The sequence below is a fragment of the Lithobates pipiens genome, unplaced genomic scaffold (assembly GCF_037356315.1).
Source record: "Lithobates pipiens isolate NorthernLeopardFrog02 unplaced genomic scaffold, aLitPip1_a1.2 Scaffold_8, whole genome shotgun sequence".
In the NCBI taxonomy this organism is placed as follows: Eukaryota; Metazoa; Chordata; class Amphibia; order Anura; family Ranidae; genus Lithobates; species Lithobates pipiens.
Window position 1 is genome coordinate 121074915 of NW_027507903.1, and position 18383 is coordinate 121093297.

General features: G+C 42.2%; 1 protein-coding gene across 1 annotated transcript in view; it reads left to right on the top strand.

The window, feature by feature from the left end:
- The first annotated feature begins 960 nt into the window (after positions 1 to 960).
- The window catches only part of SH2D7 (SH2 domain containing 7), a 41203-nt gene continuing 23780 nt past the window's right edge, over positions 961 to 18383 (top strand). Inside the window, exons 1-3 of the mRNA XM_077472687.1 lie at positions 961 to 1115; positions 8429 to 8518; positions 15465 to 15630. Coding sequence (XP_077328813.1) covers positions 1003 to 1115; positions 8429 to 8518; positions 15465 to 15630 — 369 coding nt within the window. The 5' untranslated portion in view covers positions 961 to 1002. The remainder of the gene's footprint in view (positions 1116 to 8428; positions 8519 to 15464; positions 15631 to 18383) is intronic.

Here is an 18383-nt window from a genome sequence, read left to right on the forward strand (position 1 = left end):
TCCTCTGTAACTCAAAACATGCAACCTGTAGAATTTTTTTAATGTCGCCCATGGAGATTTTTAAGGGTAAAAGTTTGACGCCATTCCACGAGCGGATGCAATATTGAAGCGTGACATGTTGGGTATCAATTTACTCAGTGTAACATTATCTTTCACAATATAAAAAAATTAGGCTAACTTTACTGTTGTAAAATTTTTTTATTAAAAAAAGTGAATTTTTTCCAAAAAAAAGTGCGCTTGTAAGACCGCTGTGCAAATACGGTGTGACAAAAAGTATTGCAATGACCGCCATTTTATTCTCTAGGGTGTTAGAAAAAAAAATGTATAATGTTTGGGGGTTCTAAGTAATTTTTGTTAAAAACGTGTTTTAAACTTGTAAACACAGAATCTGAAAAAGAGGCCCGGTCCTTAAGAGGTTAACCTCCTTCCCCAGCCTGGGCCAGCCAACTGCCTAACTAACATACTGTAATTAACCTGCCTACAGGTTGGCTTTCTGATCTAAAGAGGACCTGTATACTGTTGTGACACTGCAGAGAATATGTAAACATACTTGTAACATACTAATAGCATATCATAATAATTATACTAATACTGCTAGAAATTTATATTTTATACTAATAATAAAATATAATGTACTATAATAATTTTCCATTACTCCCAGAAGTATTGGAAAGAAAAATATTTCCACTTCACTTTTATGTCACGCTTTTTTGCATGCATGAAAAGCTGTCTGGCAATTAAAAGCTTTATACAATGAGATACATTTGTTCTTGTTTTCAAATCAATTAACATTGTCAGGTACTGCTGTTAAATAACTTGAAGGACTGGTATATTCATGTCTGTTCCTCCGTTTATGATGCTTTGTTGCAAAACAATAGGTGTGTTGAAACTCACCTGGTTGTGATGCAGAAGTGAAATAGGCAAATTTTATGATACCAGCATATATATCTTGTGCTAGTTCACTGCTTAGTCCGTTTATAGCAGTCCACCACTCAGTCCGGAATGTCTAAAAATGACAGAAAAAACCCACTAGGTCCTAATGGAATAGATCTGCCTATGAAGCAGCATTCAGGGGGTGGCCTTCCTGACTGGTTCCATGGGCTCATGTCAAGGAGGTAAGTGTGTGTCATGCTCAAGATCATTAAATAACAGGTATGGCTTTGCTGATTCTTATTATTGAACCCAAAAGCATTTTACTTTCTCTTAAAGTAAAATAAATAATACTAAAAAGGGCCCGAGGTACTACAATGACAAGTACTACAGCGGGGAAAATTATTATTTGATTCCCTGAAGATTTTGTAAGTTTGCCCACTTACAAAGAAATTAGGGGTCTATAATTGTTATCATAGCTGTATTTTAAATTATAGAGACAGAAAATCAACCAAAAATCCAGAAAAAAAGAAAAGGTGCAAATATTTTAAATGGAGTTGCAGTTCAGTGAGTAAAATAAGTATTTGATCCCCAAGCAAAACGTGACTCAGCACTTGGTGGAGAAACCCTTGTTGGCAAGCACATAGGCAAGATATTTATTTGTACACATCTCAGGGGGGATTTTGGTCCACTCTTTTTTGGGGATCTTTTCTAAATTCTTAAGGTTGCTTGGCTGTCGCTTGACAACTAGAAGTTTCAGCTGCCTCCATACATTTTCTATAGGGTTAAGGTCTGGAGACTGGCTAGGCCACTACATGACCTTAATGTGCTTCTTGAGCCACTCCTTTGTTGCCTTGGCGGTATGTTTTGAGTCATTGTCTGAAAGACCCATCCACGACACATCTTCAGTGTTCTGGCTGAAGGAAGAAGGTTCTCATCCAATATTTTACAATACAAGGTTCTCATCCAAGATTCTACAATAGATGACCCTGTCCATTGGCCCCTCAATGCAGCAAAGTTGGTCTGTACCTTTAGCAGAGAAACAGCCCCACATCATGATGTTTCCACCACCGTGCTTGACCATAGGAATGGTGTTCTTAGGGTCATAGTCAGCATTTTTTCTTCCTCCAAACACGGCAAGTCCCCCTCCTTAAGAAAGCACATTTACAGTCATGCCAATGAACATCTAAATGATTCAGAGAAGGATTGGGAGAAAGTGCTGAAGTCAAATGAGACCAAAATTGAGCTCTTTGATAATAACTCGACTCGCCGTGTTTGGAGGAAGAAAAATGCAAACTATGACCCTAAGAACACCATCCCTACAGTCAAGCACAGAAAACATGATGCTTTTGGGCTGTTTCTCTGCTAAAGATACAGGCCAACTTTGCTGCATTGAGGGGCCCATGGACTGGGCCATGTATTGTAAGACCTTGGATGAGAACCTTCTTCCCTAAGCCAGAACACTGAAGAAGGGTCGTGAATGGGACTTCCAGCATGACAATGACTCAAAACATACCGCTAAGGTAACAAAGGAGTGGCTCAAGAGGAAACACAATTAGTTCACAGAGTGGCCTAGTCAATCTCCAGACTCTAATCCTATAAAAATATTATGGAGGGAGCTGAAACTTCAAGTTGCCAAGAGACAGCCAAGAAACCTTAAGGATTTAGAAAAGATCTGTAAAGAAGAGTGGACCAAAATCCATCCTGACATGTGTGCAAACCTGGTCACCAACTACAAGAAATGTCTTACCTCTGTACTTGCCAACAAGGGTTTCTCCACCAAGTACTAAGTCATGTTTTGCTTGAGGATCAAATACTTATTTTACTCACCGAACTGCAACTTAATTTATAGCATTTGGTTTATGTGTTTTTTCTGGATTTTTGGTTGATATTCTGTCTCTATCATTTAAAATACACCTATGATAAAAATTACAGACCCTTCATTTCTTTGTAAGTGGGCAAACTTACAAAATCTGCAGGGGATAAATTAATTTTTTTCCCCACTGTATATGAGAAATCTTTTTACTTTGCTCCTTAATATTTTTCAGGATTCATGAAATGATTTGAAATTTTTGTGTATGTAAATCTGAGCAACAAGTCTATTGTGGTTGGTAATAGACATATGCAGTTAGTTTCGTCCCAAACTGTAATTCGGACAAATTGTTCGATTTTCGGATGTATCAGAATTTCCGGAACACAATAGTAACAAATTTAAACAAATCTAAAATAAATTATAATGAAACAAAATTTCGTCCAAATTCAAATTTCAATCAAATTCAATACCAAAATTGAAATCAAGTTGACTTTGAATTTGAAAACGAATTCAAAATGTAAACATATTGCTGACTATTGCTGATTTCCTTCAAAAAAGTATACCTAAAAGTATAGATGCTGTTTTGAAGCTCAAATATTGATTTAATTTAGAGATTTCTTCTGCATTTTTAAATTGATAGAAATAAACAAGTAAAATAATAGCATATGTACTTTACATTATTTTCTCACACCTGTTTACAACTTTTGCACAGTACTGTAAATACAGTAGAGACAGCGAAATGTTGAAGTCAGATATTTCTTTTATAACTTAGAACGCTTGACATATTCTGAATAAACCTTATTAGTACAAAGAAGATTAATGTATCAAAAATCAAACTGTCAATATTTCCGCTGAATGAATAATTTTAGCGTCAATTGTATCCAGATCCACATATATGCTTAATATAATCTAGGACCCTTCAAATTAGTTTTCCGGTTTCAATCCTTCTATTAAAGGTTTAAGCCATCCATAGATGGTGCTACAGGTTGCAGGAAAGAAACAGCATGATTCTCCCATCACACAACATGCTGGGTGTACCCAAGTAGATCGATGGATCGCCTTAGGTACATCCTGCGTATAGATAGTTTGAATATCAGCTGGTCCCTGCTGCCAGCCAAGATTTAAACCATCTATGTCCAGTTTTACTGTAAGTACAAATACAGAATAGTACAGCCATGTAACCTGTAATGCAAATGTAGGTAGAATTTGCAAGCAACGCAGGTGAGACCTAGTTTAAGAATATAACAATAGTGGCGTTCCTACAAAATAGTTACAGCAAACTCTTAACGATCAAACTAGACCATCAAAACCAACCAGGGATGGTGTGCACAAGCAAAGGCATAACATGCTTGTAATGACTACTACAACTTAAAGCAGAGTTCCTCCCAAAAATTGAACTTCTGCTTTAAGTACTGGTAACCCCCTGACATGCCACACTTGGCATGTCATTTTTTTGGGAGGGAGCGGGTACCCAGTTTTCTAAAAAAAAAAAAAATTATTCTTGCGAGCTTCCATGTAATGATCCAATTAGAGTAGGTAAAGGCAGCTGCTAGCATTGATCACATCCCATTTTTTTGGGAGGGAGTGGGTACCCAGTTTTCTAAAAAAAAAAAAAAAATTATTCTTGCGAGCTTTCATGTAATGATCCAATTAGAGTAGGTAAAGGCAGCTGCTAGCATTGATCACATCCCATTTTTTTGGGAGGGAGCGGGTACCCAGTTTTCTAAAAAAAACAAAACAAATTATTGCGAGCTACCATGTAAAGATCCAATTAGAGTAGGTAAAGGCAGCTGCTAGCATTGATCACATCCCATATGTTCGTGCCAATCTAATCTGTAAACCAATAAATGCTGCGCTATCTAAATGCGATCATATGGCTGTCACATTCAATATAAATCCCAAAATATAGTGCAGTGAAGTGTTGCAATCCTATGCCGTAAGTGCCAAACATGTACTGCAATCCTATGCAGTTATAAATTACAATCTAATGCTATTCCAATGATAAACCTATTAAAAATTGCACTCACATGTGATAATGTTGCAATCCTATGCAGTCAATACAATACATGTGTTGGGATCCTATGCAGTTGGAATATTGCAATCTTGTGCTATATTACCAATGATGATCATATGCGATTAAAAATTACAAGAATATGCGATAATGCTGCAATCCTGTTCCGGACGGTGTGTGAGACGGTCTAGAGGTCTCAGCAAAGGAGAGGACACATCAGTACAGCAATTTTTATTATTTCTGGCTCATACAGGATGGTGCACTTTAGGATTTATAACATGTGAGTACCCTATGTATAGGGAAGATTGTAAATTATATTTTAAATACATTTTAAACGGTATCACACTATTGATCTTCCTCTGTTTTCTAAAAAAAAATGTGATTCAAAATTGCCATCACATGCGATAATGCTGCAATCCTATGCAGTCAATACATGTGTTGCGATCCTATGCAGTTGGAATATTGCAATCTTGTGCTATATTACCAATGATGATCCTATGCAATTAAAAATTGCAGTCATATGCGATAATGCTGCAATCCTATGTAGTTAAGGTAACACATGTATTGCGATCCTAGGTAGTTGGAAATTGCAATCTTGTGCTATAATATCAGTGATAATCCTATGCGATTAAAAATTGCAATCATATGCGATAATAATGAACACATGCAATAATTCCAGTAACAATTAAAGTGACTATATACAGCTCTACATAAAAAAGTGAATCCACATTCAATTACTACTATAAAAAAACACATGTATCATATTTAAAGTGCTCTTGTGCAAAACTAGTTATGCATTAATGTGCCATTGAAACCACAGCATAAAAGTCCACTCCTAATTAGTACTTTCTTCTGCTTCTCATATAGGTGATAAACAACATGTGCTTGTGTCCACTCTTTGCTCCTCTTTGGTGTATGCGCTCACCTTAGAGCGTGTGACCTCGCACCTAAGCTTGGCCAAACCACGCTTTTAAACCACCTCTGGGTTTATTGTCAGCATTCAGATCCTTGACTGGTTACTTGCACATGTGTCCATATAGAAAACAGAGGAAGATCAATAGTGTGATACCGTTTAAAATGTATCGTATTTATCGGCGTATAACATGCGCCGGTGTATAACACGCACCCCAAGTTTAGGAGGGAATTTTAAGGAATTTTTTTAGGAGGTAAGTTTAAGGAAAAAAACTTACATTTAAATGCCCTTCAATGCAGTCTTATCAGTGTCCATTTGCAGCCTTGTCATGTAGCCTTATCAGTGTCATTTTCAGCTTTGCCATTTAAAAATGGCGCCACCAAGATATTGAGCTGGATGTCCTACTTTCGGCCACCTTTCGGCCGTTCTCGGGGGCTTTTGGCCGTTCTTGGCCGTTCTTGGCGTAATGAGAATGGCCGAAAGCTGCCAAGAACGGCCGAAAGTCAGCCGAAAACCACCGAGAACAGCCGAAAGTGGCCGAAAGCCGCCCACAGGCTCACAATCCGCGGGGGATTGGTGTATAAAACGCACCTGACTTTAAGGGGAAAAAAGTGCGTGTTATACACCAATAAATATGGTATTTAAAATATAATTTACAATCTTCCCTATACATAGGGTACTCACATGTTATAGGTGCTAAAGTGCACCATCCTGTATGAGCCAGAAATAATAAAAATTTCTGTACCAATGTGTCCTCTCCTTTGCTGAGACCTCTAGACCGTCTCACACGCCGTCTGGGACAGGATTGCAGTATTATTGCATATTATTGCCCTCTGATTCCCCCTGTATTGAATTGGATTTTGTAATGTCTGCCCTAATGTTGTAAAGCTCTGCGTCAACTGTCGGCGCTATATAAATCCTGTATAATAATAATAATAATTATTGCAATTTTTAATCGCATATGATCATCATTGGTAATATAGCACTTAGATTGCAATATTCTAACTGCATAGGATCGCAACACACGTATTGCATTGACTGCATAGGATTGCAGCATTATCATATGCAATTGCAATTTTTAATCGCATAGGATTTTCATTGGTATAGCATTAGATTGTAATTTATAACTGCATAGGATTGCAGTACATGTATGGCACTTACTGCATAGGATTGCAACACTTCATTGAACTATATTTTGGGATTTATATTGAATGTGACAGCCATATGATCGCATTTGGATAGCACAGCATTTATTGGTTTACAGATTAGGGTACCCAGTTTTGACAGGCACCCAGCCCCAACTTCCTCCCCTGGTGCTGCCGGAAGTTCACCTCTCCCCCCTCTCTCCCTGCAATATTCTGGGACATGTCACAGGTCCCAGAAGGTTGCCCGGCCATTCACAGCACGTAGTGCGGCTCGTACATGCGCAGTGCGTGCCCAGCTGTGAAGCCACAGTCGGGCACCCACAGTTACAATGCCAGTGCCATGGAGAGGAGAGAGAGAGGCACGAGGCTTTGTGTGCTCGCATCGCTGGACCGCGGGACAGGTGAGTGTCTGTTTATTAAAAGTCAGCAGCGGCACTTTTTGTAGCTGCTGACTTTTAAATGGGTGGAACGCCGCTTTAATTGTTATGCATGTGTGTCTTAAGGTATAAAAAAAGATAGTATCTTCAATCACATGAGTTTCATGTTAGCAATAGTAATTACATTTTTATACAACTCTTATGCCCCGTACACACGGTCGGACTTTCCGCCGACAAAATCCGTCTAGCATTTGTCTAGTATACACAGGGTCGCACAAAGTTGTCGGAAAATCCAATCATTCAGAACGAGGTGACGTAAAACACGCACGACGGGACTATAAACAGGCCAGTAGCCAATACCTTTCATCTCGTAATTTATTCTGAGCATGCGTGGCACTTTGTCCGTCGGAATTGTCTACTCACAATCAGAATTTAAACGATCGGATTTTGTTGTCGGAAAATTTTAGATCCAGCTCTCAAACTTTGTGTGTCGGAAATTCAGACGGAAAAAGGTATTTTATGAATAGCATCAAGGGATTTGGGGGTCTAGCACATGCTGATTCTCTTGTATATTTGTAGATTTTATATATTATAATGATTATAACTTACCTATAATTTCATGCTACATATTCTGTTTGGCAAATAATGGAGGCTTTCATGTTGTGAAAACTTATTTTTATTTATTAAAATCACAAATATTTAAACATTCTATGAACAAGTTGTACCTAACTATTTTCAGATATTCAATTAGAATCAATAAAGATTAAAATCTAATTTGATTTGAATACGGATGAAAAATCTAATCGAAAATGAAACAAATTAGGAAAACGAATCACTAGAAAAAGGCTTAGCTCTTGAATCTCTCAAAAAATCTTACACTGAGAAATGTACTGTTAGTTAGGCCCCTTTCACACATGGGGACCGTTCAGGTCCGCCTGCCGGTTTTTTAGGCGGACCTGAACAGACGCTCCATGCAGATCTATAAAGCGACCGATGTCAGTGGTGACATGTCCGCTGACGTCTGCACCGATCCGCTGAATCCAGACGGATGAAATCTCTATTTTCCATCCGGCGGATAGATCGGAAGAAAATGGCAGGTCCGTCCCTGCACAGTGAGCAGAGACAGACCTGTCATCCGTCGGCTCAGTGGGGATCAATGGAGCGATCCCTGCTGAGCAAGTGGAGTCCATCAAAATGGACATGTGTGTGTGAAAGGGGCCTTACACTATATTAAACTAAACAGTTAGACTCAAAACAAATATATTGACCACTTGATAAATTCATGTTTTTCTGTAAAAGGGAATCTGAAGAACTACTGAAGAACAAGGAGACCGGGACCTTCATGATCACATTAAGCCAAAGAACGTTTGGGTATATTTTGTCATATAAGTGAGTTTTCATCATACGTCTACCACATATGTATTTATGCCATTTTTGAGATAGAAAAGAAATGTATAGTACTTGAGGCAGAGGTGGGGTTATGCTATATTCATTTATTCTGTTTTCCTGGCTTATATTTACTTCAGCTATTCTCACCAAAGTCTAGCAATCATGACCTATTATGCCACGTACACACGTATCAGACTATCCGGCGGACTTAGTCTGGCAGACTTTCCGCCGGACTTTCCGAATGAGCTACTTGCCCACACACGGCACTTTTTCAGCGGACTAATATGGCGTACAAAGTCCGCCGGACTATCCGCCGTACTTTTGAAATGAACGGACTCGCCCACACACGCAGAGGAAAGTCCACTCATTTTGAGCGCGTCTCCAGGTAGCCGGGGCCAGCGAAGGAGGCGTCGCTGGCCCCATCACCTGGTATGAACTTAAAGGGGAACCCCTACGCCGCAAAATCGGTGTGGGGTTCCCCCCCAGGTTCATATCAGACCCTTATCCGAGCACGCTACCTGGCCGGCCAGGAAAGGGGGTGGGGACGAGCGAGCGCCCCCCCCCACCTCCTGAGCCGTACCAGGCCGCGTGCCCTCAACATGGGGGGTGCCTTGGAGAAGGGAGGGCCGCGCGGCCCCCCCACCCCAAAGCACCTTGTCCCCATGTTGATGAGGACAAGGGCCTCTTCCTAACAACCCTGGCCGTTGGTTGTCGGGGTCTGCGGGCGGGGGGCTTATCGGAATCCGGGAGCCCCCTTTAATAAGGGGGCCCCCGGATACCGGCCCCCCACCCTATGTGAATGAGTATGGGGTACAATGTACCCCTACCCATTCACCTGTGAAAAAAAGTAAAAAAAAAAACACAACATACAAGGGTTAAAATAGTTTATTGCACAGCTTTGGGGTCTTCTTCCGTCTTCGGGGGTCTTCTCGCCGGACTCCTCCGCTATCTTCTGCTAGCTCTTTTACTAGCGGAGGAGCCCGGCTTTCCTCTTTGCCGCTGCCGCCCTCTTCGGGGGTCTTGTCCCCCTCTTCGTGGGTCTTGTCCCCCCTCTTTGGTTCTTCTTGCTGGGCAACCGCGCCTTCTTCTAGCTCCTTTACAAGCGGTGGCCCGGTCTTCTGTCGCCGCTGTCTTCTGGCCTTCTGTTTTTCTCTTCTGTTCTTCTGTTCTTCTCTTCTGGAGATGTTGCCTCGTCGCTCTCTCCGGTCACAATGACAGAGAAACAGCATGCGGCAACTTATATAGGGACATCTCGGATGATGTCCCCGCCCATTATGATGTCACAGTCCCAGCATCCTCTGGGACTGTGACATCATAATGGGCGGGGACATCGTCCAGGATGTCCCTATATAAGTCGCCGCACGCCGCGTCCCTGTCATTGTGACCGGAGAGCGACGAGGCAACATCTCCAGAAGAAAAGAAGAGAAGAACAGAAGGCCAGAAGACAGCGGCGACAGAAGACCGGGCCACCGCTTGTAAAAGAGCTAGAAGAAGGCGCTTGTAAAAGAGCTAGAATGAGCTGTGCAATAAACTATTTTAACCCTTGTGTGTTGTGTTTTTTTTTACTTTTTTTCACAGGTGAATGGGTAGGGGTACATTGTACCCCATACTCATTCACATAGGGTGGGGGGCCGGTATCCGGGGCCCCCTTATTAAAGGGGGCTCCCGGATTCCGATAAGCCCCCCGCCCGCAGACCCCGACAACCAATGGCCAGGGTTGTCAGGAAGAGGCCCTTGTCCTCATCAACATGGGGACAAGGTGCTTTGGGGTGGGGGGGGCCGCGCTGCCCCCCCTTCCCCAAGGCACGCCCCATGTTGAGGGCACACGGCCTGGTATGGCTCAGGATGGGGGGGGCACTCGCTCGTCCCCACCCCCTTTCCTGGCCGGCCGGGTAGCGTGCTCAGATAAGGGTCTGATATGGACCCCCACGCCGATTTATCACGTAGGGATTCCCCTTTAAGTCCATACCAGGAGGCGTCGCTGGCCCCGGCTACCTGGAGACGCGCTCAAAATGAGCGGACTTTTCTCCGGGCGGGAAAAGTCAGTTCATTTCAAAAGTACGGCGTACTGGCACACACACGGCCGGATTGTCCGCCGAAATGCGAGTCCGTTGGACAGATTGGAGTGCAAAAATACTTTCTAAGTCCGCCGGACTTTTGGGTAAAAAAAGTCCGCCGGAGCCCACACATGGTGGGATTGTCTGGCGGACTTGAGTCCGCCGGACTTTTCCACCAGATTGTTTGGTCGTGTGTACAAGGCATTAGGAGTACTTGAGGACTAGAGTTGAGAAACACTTTTCAACATAAATATATAAAATATGATTATCCCGTCCAGGGGAGGATCCACATTATGCAATTCCAATCGCTGCTCTATGTGACCTTTAACCCAGGCAGATCATCAAGGCAGATCTTAAAGTGATTTCCTTTAAATGTTAAAGGTTTCAGTTCCCCTCATAAATGAACAGTAGTGTTCCACCACTTCCAAACCCTGAAAACTGACATATTGGGGTTGGTTTATTAAAACAAAAGAGTGCAAAATCTGCTGCCGCTGTGCATGGTAGCCAATCAGATTCTAACTTCAGCTTGTTCAATTACGTTTTTTCAAAAACAACCTGGTACCTGGTAACCTGGTTTCAATGCAGTGTGCACTCTCCACTTTTAGTAAATTAACCCCAGTTTACCTACAGGAAACCCATTCCTCCCAAGCCTCATTTCCTAAATACTTCAGCACCAGGTACCCTTAGGGGTTTCAGATGAATGTCCCGGTAAATAAAAGGGGTGTTCTTATTGCTTTTTGCAGATCTGACAGTTTTCATTTTACAAGGAGGGTATGCTATATTTTACAAGGAGCAGGGTGCTATTTTTTACTTATAAGCCTCTTCAAAAGACATGGAAGTGACACTAGTATCTTACTTTGCCCCGAACTCACCACAACTTCTCTTTTTAGGCCTGTATTACAGATCATACAACAACACCAAAGAGATGTCCTAATTTTACGTGGAGACGCAAACTCTTACACCCTCTTAGCTCAAAATTCCTTAAAGCAATTATACGGGCAATTTTTTTTAAAATAAACATTATATTTATATGCTCTGTGCAATGGTTTTGCACAGAGCAGCTCCAACCCTCCTCTTCTCGGGTTCTAGAACTCCAGGCTCCTCCCTCCTGCTGAGTGGCCCCATAGCAAGCTGTCTGGTATGGAGGCCCTCGTGAGTGCTCACACCCAATTTGGCTCTGAGCCTTGCCTCTTGCTCCCTCCTTATTTGCTGTGATTGACACACTACTGAAACGACTGAAGAGAGTACAACCTGACCACCAAAGACTTAACCTTTTACTCACACCCTCATAAGTCTTTCTCATGCATTGACCCCATATTCATGTCCCATGCTTTACTTCCCTCTATTGCTGTGGTCTCTATACTTCTGATTTCTGGGACCAGTCATTCCAATGTGATACTCACACTCTCGTCTCTATTGGCAAAAGGAGCAGATCAATGACTTTCTGCTCACAGATGTACTTCAGCAACCTTTCATTAGATCACATATTTACCTATACTGCATGCAGGTTAACTGGGACTGTCACTAAGTGCACTAACGCTCTTAAAGGGGCCCCAACGATAGCTTGCAGAAGAACATCTCAAAGGACTGTCCCTACTGTAATATTTCTTCTGCAAGCCCCCTTTGTTCCCCTGCCCCCTCCACTACCATCCTCATTTTCTCTTGGATGGTGCATATCTATTCAGTCTAGGATTAGCATCACCGCTATAATATGCTTCAGCAGTATAGTTTCAGAACTTGGTAAATTAAACTTTACTAATGCTCACTGCTGCACTTGAAGTGGCCTTGCTGCTACTGATCTGGATGCCAAATGTAATTTTATGCTGAGTCCCTGCTGTTAAACACTTTGTATGCTAAATTGTGTTACTACCATACTTAATCCATTTTATGCTTGCCTAGTTACCAACCATACGTATTGGGTGCTTATTTTCTCTGATATAGCACTACTATTGCATACTAAGTATTACTTTCAGTGAAATATTGTATGTTTGTACACTCAACCCGGTGTTTTAGAGGTGCTGAGGTTCTTGATAAAGGTCTAGCCAAAGAACAGTGGACCCAGCCTATCAGCTGGCTCATAAGGGGAGTAGTGCTTCATTTTTATTCTGTGCTGTATATTACATACTTTGGAACACCCCAATCTACATGCTGTGCTATACACTGTGCTCTCCAGTCTTCTCCACTGCATTCACTTTCCTATAGGTTAAGTAAGGGGATTCTTCCTTATTATGTTAGTCAGTGCACCCTATTATGGTATCATTTTTGCAATTGCAAGAACATAGGCAAACACACTAAGATTTGTATAAAAGCCATTCCAATTTATTGAAATTGATTATATTTATTGATGGGTATGAGTTTTTATAGACAGTGGATGAGTTACTGGTTACATAACAGAAGGGAGCCCATGGTTATACACACAATAGATGACAACGGAAGGATCGTCAGTTAAGTGTTGGCATGGAGTTTCTGCCACAATCTGAACATACTGCAGCTTGACATCCTGTACCAACTGGTAATATAAAATGGATTTAAAACGGAGGTTAGCTAGAAAATGGATGCACTTCAGTATCAGCAAAGCTCATTTCCCCTTCAGTTACATTTCCCATACTGCTCTATGCCTTGTTGTTCATTCATACCATTAGCAATTTTTTTAAATTTTAACCCATTCATCAAACAGAAATGCTTTGTACGTATTAAATAGGCATGACAGTACAATAAATAGGGTTATATTTATTTAGTATTATATAATTCATGAGAAATACTGAGACTAATATGACTGAGGTATAATACCTTCAATAAGGCCAGTGCCACTTTCTGATGATATTTCATGTTTAATGGCATTTTGTTTGTAGGTTTGCTGTTTGTTGCTCTCCTGTATACTTCCTGCACTCCCAGGATTACTGTAACATAATTCCATTTCCAACTGCTAATGGTTCAGAAAATGTCATTAGCTGTGATACAGGAGACACTCAGGCTGACAGCCTATGCTAGCATACCACAACAACAACAGCATCTACATCATACAGACACTTTCAAGGTACCTGTATACAGTACCACTTTCGCAAAACAAAATTATTTTTATAATGCTTATTACCAACCCTGAAGATCTGAGAACCATGAACCAATCTGTGAAAAACTAGGTTCACCCTACAGATCAGGAGCAGTTGTCTATCAATTCACACCCAGCCAATGCACAGATTATACTAATTCCAACCTTAATGAAAAAAGCTAATGGGTGATTTACTAAAGACGTGATTTTTTTTTTCAATTAAAGTGTATGTATAGTAGAGCTGCACGATTCTGACTAAAATGAGAATCACAATTTTTTTGCTTAAAATAAAGATCATGATTCTCTCACAATTCTCGCGGCGTAACATCTTCTCTACCTAAGGGATGCCTAAGCGATGCTGTGGGAAACTTGGCAGGCTGCCTGCTTTTTTTTTTCTTTTTGACAGCTGTCAGCTTTGAGCAGAGAACTCTCTGCACTGAATCAAGGAAATGCTTCCTTAACCACTTACAGACTGGACCATTTCGCTGGTCAAAGACCAGACCACTTTTTGCGATTCGGCACTGCGTCGCTTTAACTGACAATTGCGCGGTCGTGCGACGTGGCTCCCAAACAAAATTGACGTCCTTTTTTTCCCACAAATAAAAAAAAATGTTTCCCTCAGTTTAGGCCGATACGTATTCTTCTACATATTTTTGGTAAAAAAAATCACAATAAGCGATTATTGATTGGTTTGCCCAAAAGTTATAGCATTTACAAAATAGGGATAGTTTTATGGCATTTTTATTAATAATTTTTTTTTTTTACTAGTAATGGCGGCGATCAGTGATTTTTATTGTGACTACGACATTATGGCGGACACATCGGACATTTTTGACACATTTTTGGGACCATTGTCAGTTATACAGCAATCACTGCTATATAAATGCAGTGATTCCTGTGTAAATGACACTGGCAGTGATGGGGTTAACCAGTGGGTGGCAGTGTAGGGGTTAAGTGTTCCTAGGGGTGTGTTACTAACTGTGGGGGGTTGGGCTCTCATTTAGTGAACACTGATCTCTGCTCCAAACACATGGAGCAGAGATCAGCGTCACTAGTTGCTAGGCAGAATGGAGAAATGCTGTTTACAACGGCATTTCTCAATTCAGCCGTCCCGTGAGATGATCGCGGGTATGCCCACGGCGATCGAGTCAGCGGGACCCGCGACCGGACTCACAGGGGTTCCGACCGGCACGCAAGCGCACCACCGGCGGCGCGCTCGTGATGGCAGGGCGGCATTGAAGATTGGACGTACCTGTACGCCAATATGCCTGCCCGTGCCATTCTGTCAACGTACATCGGCGTGCACTGGTCGGGAACTGGTTAAGATCGGGAGGGGGTAGAATCGTGATCTCGATTCTTTAACAATTAATCATGCAGCTCTAATGCATATATAAGTAATTTATATTTACATTTTTTGAAAAAATGAACACTCATTGATAATTTTTTTTATATTAAGTAGAAGCCTTTCACACACAGAAAAAAACTGTCAGGATGTAAACTTTTAACACATCTCACATACAAGTTAGAAGATAGGAAAGTGAAGGAGGTTTCCATGTTGAGTCCTGTAGATTAGAATTCATCTTCTTTTTTAGGGTACAGCAGCCCTGAAATATTTTGGAGAAGCAAAAAGGTCCCTTTCATTTTTCCCTTTTCACCGATAGTTGCATTTTTATACATTTATAAGCCGAGTAATATTAGGTAGAATATTTTTGTGAGATGGAAAGGGTAACAATATGTGTAAAAATATAACATAGCTACCTATCTTTTGTATTTTGAGATCAAATAGAAAATATTCCATAAAATACCAGAACATTAATACTTCATTTTTTTTCTATTGCAGGGGGAAGGAAAGATGTCGCCATTTTGTTATAAACCAGTTGGGAAGTGGAGAACTGGTAGTGTCTGGAGACTCCTGTTGTCATGATAGTTTGCCGACACTGATAAGACATTATCAGAACACCGCTATACAACCTTTTGGAGAAAAACTGGCTCAGTCTTACATTAAGGTAAACTGTAAACTACAGTTGGCTATTAGTTATGTAATAATGAAAACACAGGCATATATGAATATTACTGACATTCTACAGGTGGTCCTGGTAATGATGGAAAAAAAAATTGTAGAATATTATTTCTGTGAGGTTTTTGTGAAAGAAATAAAAAAACATTATTCTTGCTTATATGGTAGCTATCACTGCTGATATATTTAGCACAGTTGGTTCTATCTAGTAGCTAAAGCTGTACGTAAAGTGATTGTAAACCTAATTCTTTTCAATAATAAATATGTTATATTCACCTGCTCTGTGCAATGATTTTACACAACCAGCCTTGATTCTCCTCTTCTTAGGTCCTCTGCCGGCGCTCCTGGCTCCTCCTCTTCTTGGTGTGCCACCATAGGATAAGCTTCCTATGGTGGCACACCTGTGGGCTTGATCCTGAGCTGTGCTGTCTGCGTCTATAGACACAGACAGTAAGGCTCGACCCCACATCCTTTTCACAGGATTTGATTGACAGCAGCAGCAGCCAGTGGTTACTATTATTCCCTCTTTGTCCTGTGAGGAGAGAGAGAGCCACTGCTCTTAGGCACTGCAGTATGGGAGGGTGGGGTGGGCTGAGGAGGATCCTGTGCACAGAAAGTTTTTACCTTATTGTATGTAAATGCATTAAGGTAAAAAACCTCCTACCTTTACAACCACTTTAAAGCGGAGGTCCACCCTAATAAAAAAAAAATAACTTAAGCACGCTTCCTTTAAAAACATAAAAAAAAAAAAAAATTCTTACTTACCAGAAACGGCTGTCGCTAGGTAGATTGTCCTAATCTGCCACTTCCTACTCTGCGATTCTTGTCCTTCATCAAGTTGTCTCCTGGGAGATGGGGCGCGATGTCTTCTGGGACGTGTGTGTCCCAGTAGACATGCGTCCATTCACGACTCATGCATACGCAGTAGGAAACGGGCAGTGAAGCCGCAAGGCTCCACTGCCTGTTTCCCTTCGTTAAGATGGTGGCGCCGACACCCGATCAGGTGGATGGATCGGCCCCGGGGGGGGGGGGCAACATCATGGGCTCGCTGGACAGGTAAGAGCCCTTATTAAAAGTTAGCAGCTACAGTGTTTGTAGTTGCTGACTTTAAAAAACAAAACAAATGGCCGGACCTCTGCTTTAACTCCTCACCTAGCTTTCTTTTCACCTCCTGCCAGAAATTGCCGGGTAATCTTTAAGGCTGGGTTCACACTTATGCAAATTGGATGCGGGTTTCCCCATTGGATCCATATTTCAGGAAAATATTCGGACCTAATTCAGACCCGAAATGGAGAACAGGGATGCACCGGACCCCCTGCTGTGAGCCACAGCCGCAGATAGTGTGAACCCAGCCAAAAACATATATTCACCTGCACAGCGAATCCAGGGCTTGTCCTCTTCAGCTGGCTGGTCCTTTGGGGTTCAGGGATCCAGCTCCCAATGATGCTCTGGGTGTAACCTCCTTCAGTCCTGGAGGCCTCAGGGAGATATAACATGAGTATCCCAGCCAGGAGACTGCAGAACCAGGAGAACGACATTCTGGCTTAGGTCAGAGATGGAGGGGGGTGGGACCAGAAAATAAAGAAAAATTGAAATAACTAAGCACAGAAAAAAAGTACATTTGCGCTTGCAGAGGGGATAGAGTTTGAATGGAACAAACTAAATTTTTGGAGTTAAAGCATAGTTCCACCCAAAAGTGGAACTTCCACTTTAACTCCCCTTTCACACCAGGGCGTTTTGCAGGCGCTATAGCGTTAGAAATAGCACCTGCAATCCACCCTAAAGAAACTGCACCATTGTGTGTAGTGTGAAAGCCCCGATGGCTTTCACACTACAGCGGTGCGCTGGCAGGACGTCAGAAAAAAGTCCTGCCAGCAGCTTCTTTGGAGCGGTGAAGGAGCGGTGTGTTTACCGCTCCTCCACCGCTGCTCCCCATTGAAATCAATGGGGAAGCGCTGTAATGCCGCCGGCAAAATGCCGCTATTGCGGCGTATTGCCGGCGGTTTTAACCCTTTTGCGGCTGCTAGTGGGGGGTAAAATCACCCGCTAGCGGCCGAAATGCGACGCAAATCCGGCGGTAAAACACTGCTAAAAATAGCGGCGTTTTACCGCCGACGCAAAGGGCGGTGTGGTGTGAAAGGGGTCTAAGGACTCTTAGCCCCCTGACATGCCACATTCGGCATGTAATTTTTCCTTGGGGGGAATGGGTACCTAGTTTTGAGAGATACCCAGCTCCCACTTCCGCTTGGGCCGCCTAGGCGACTCAAGCAAAAGTTCTCATCTACCCCTCCCTCTCTGCAATCTTCTGGGACACATCACATGTCCCAGAATATTGCCCAGCCATTGAAAAGGCACATTACGACTCGCACAGTGCACACCCAGCTGTAAAGCTGCAAGCTGTCTCAGTTGGGTGCCCACTCTTGTGATGTCAGCGCCAGATATAACCGAGGGAGAGAAGCGAGGCTCTTCCGGCCGGCCGCATCGCTGGATCGTGGGGCAGGTGAGTGTGTGTTTATTAATAGTCAGCAGCTACACTTTTTGTAGCTTCTGACTATTAATAAACACAAAACCGAGTGGAACTCCACTTTGAGTTCCACTTAAAGTGGTTGTAAACCCTTATAAACCACTTTGACCTACAGGTAAGCCTAGATTAAGGCTTACCTGTAGGTCCAAGAAATATCTCCTAAACCTATACGGTTTAGGAGATATTTACAGAAAGACAGGCGCGCAGGTGCACTGAGC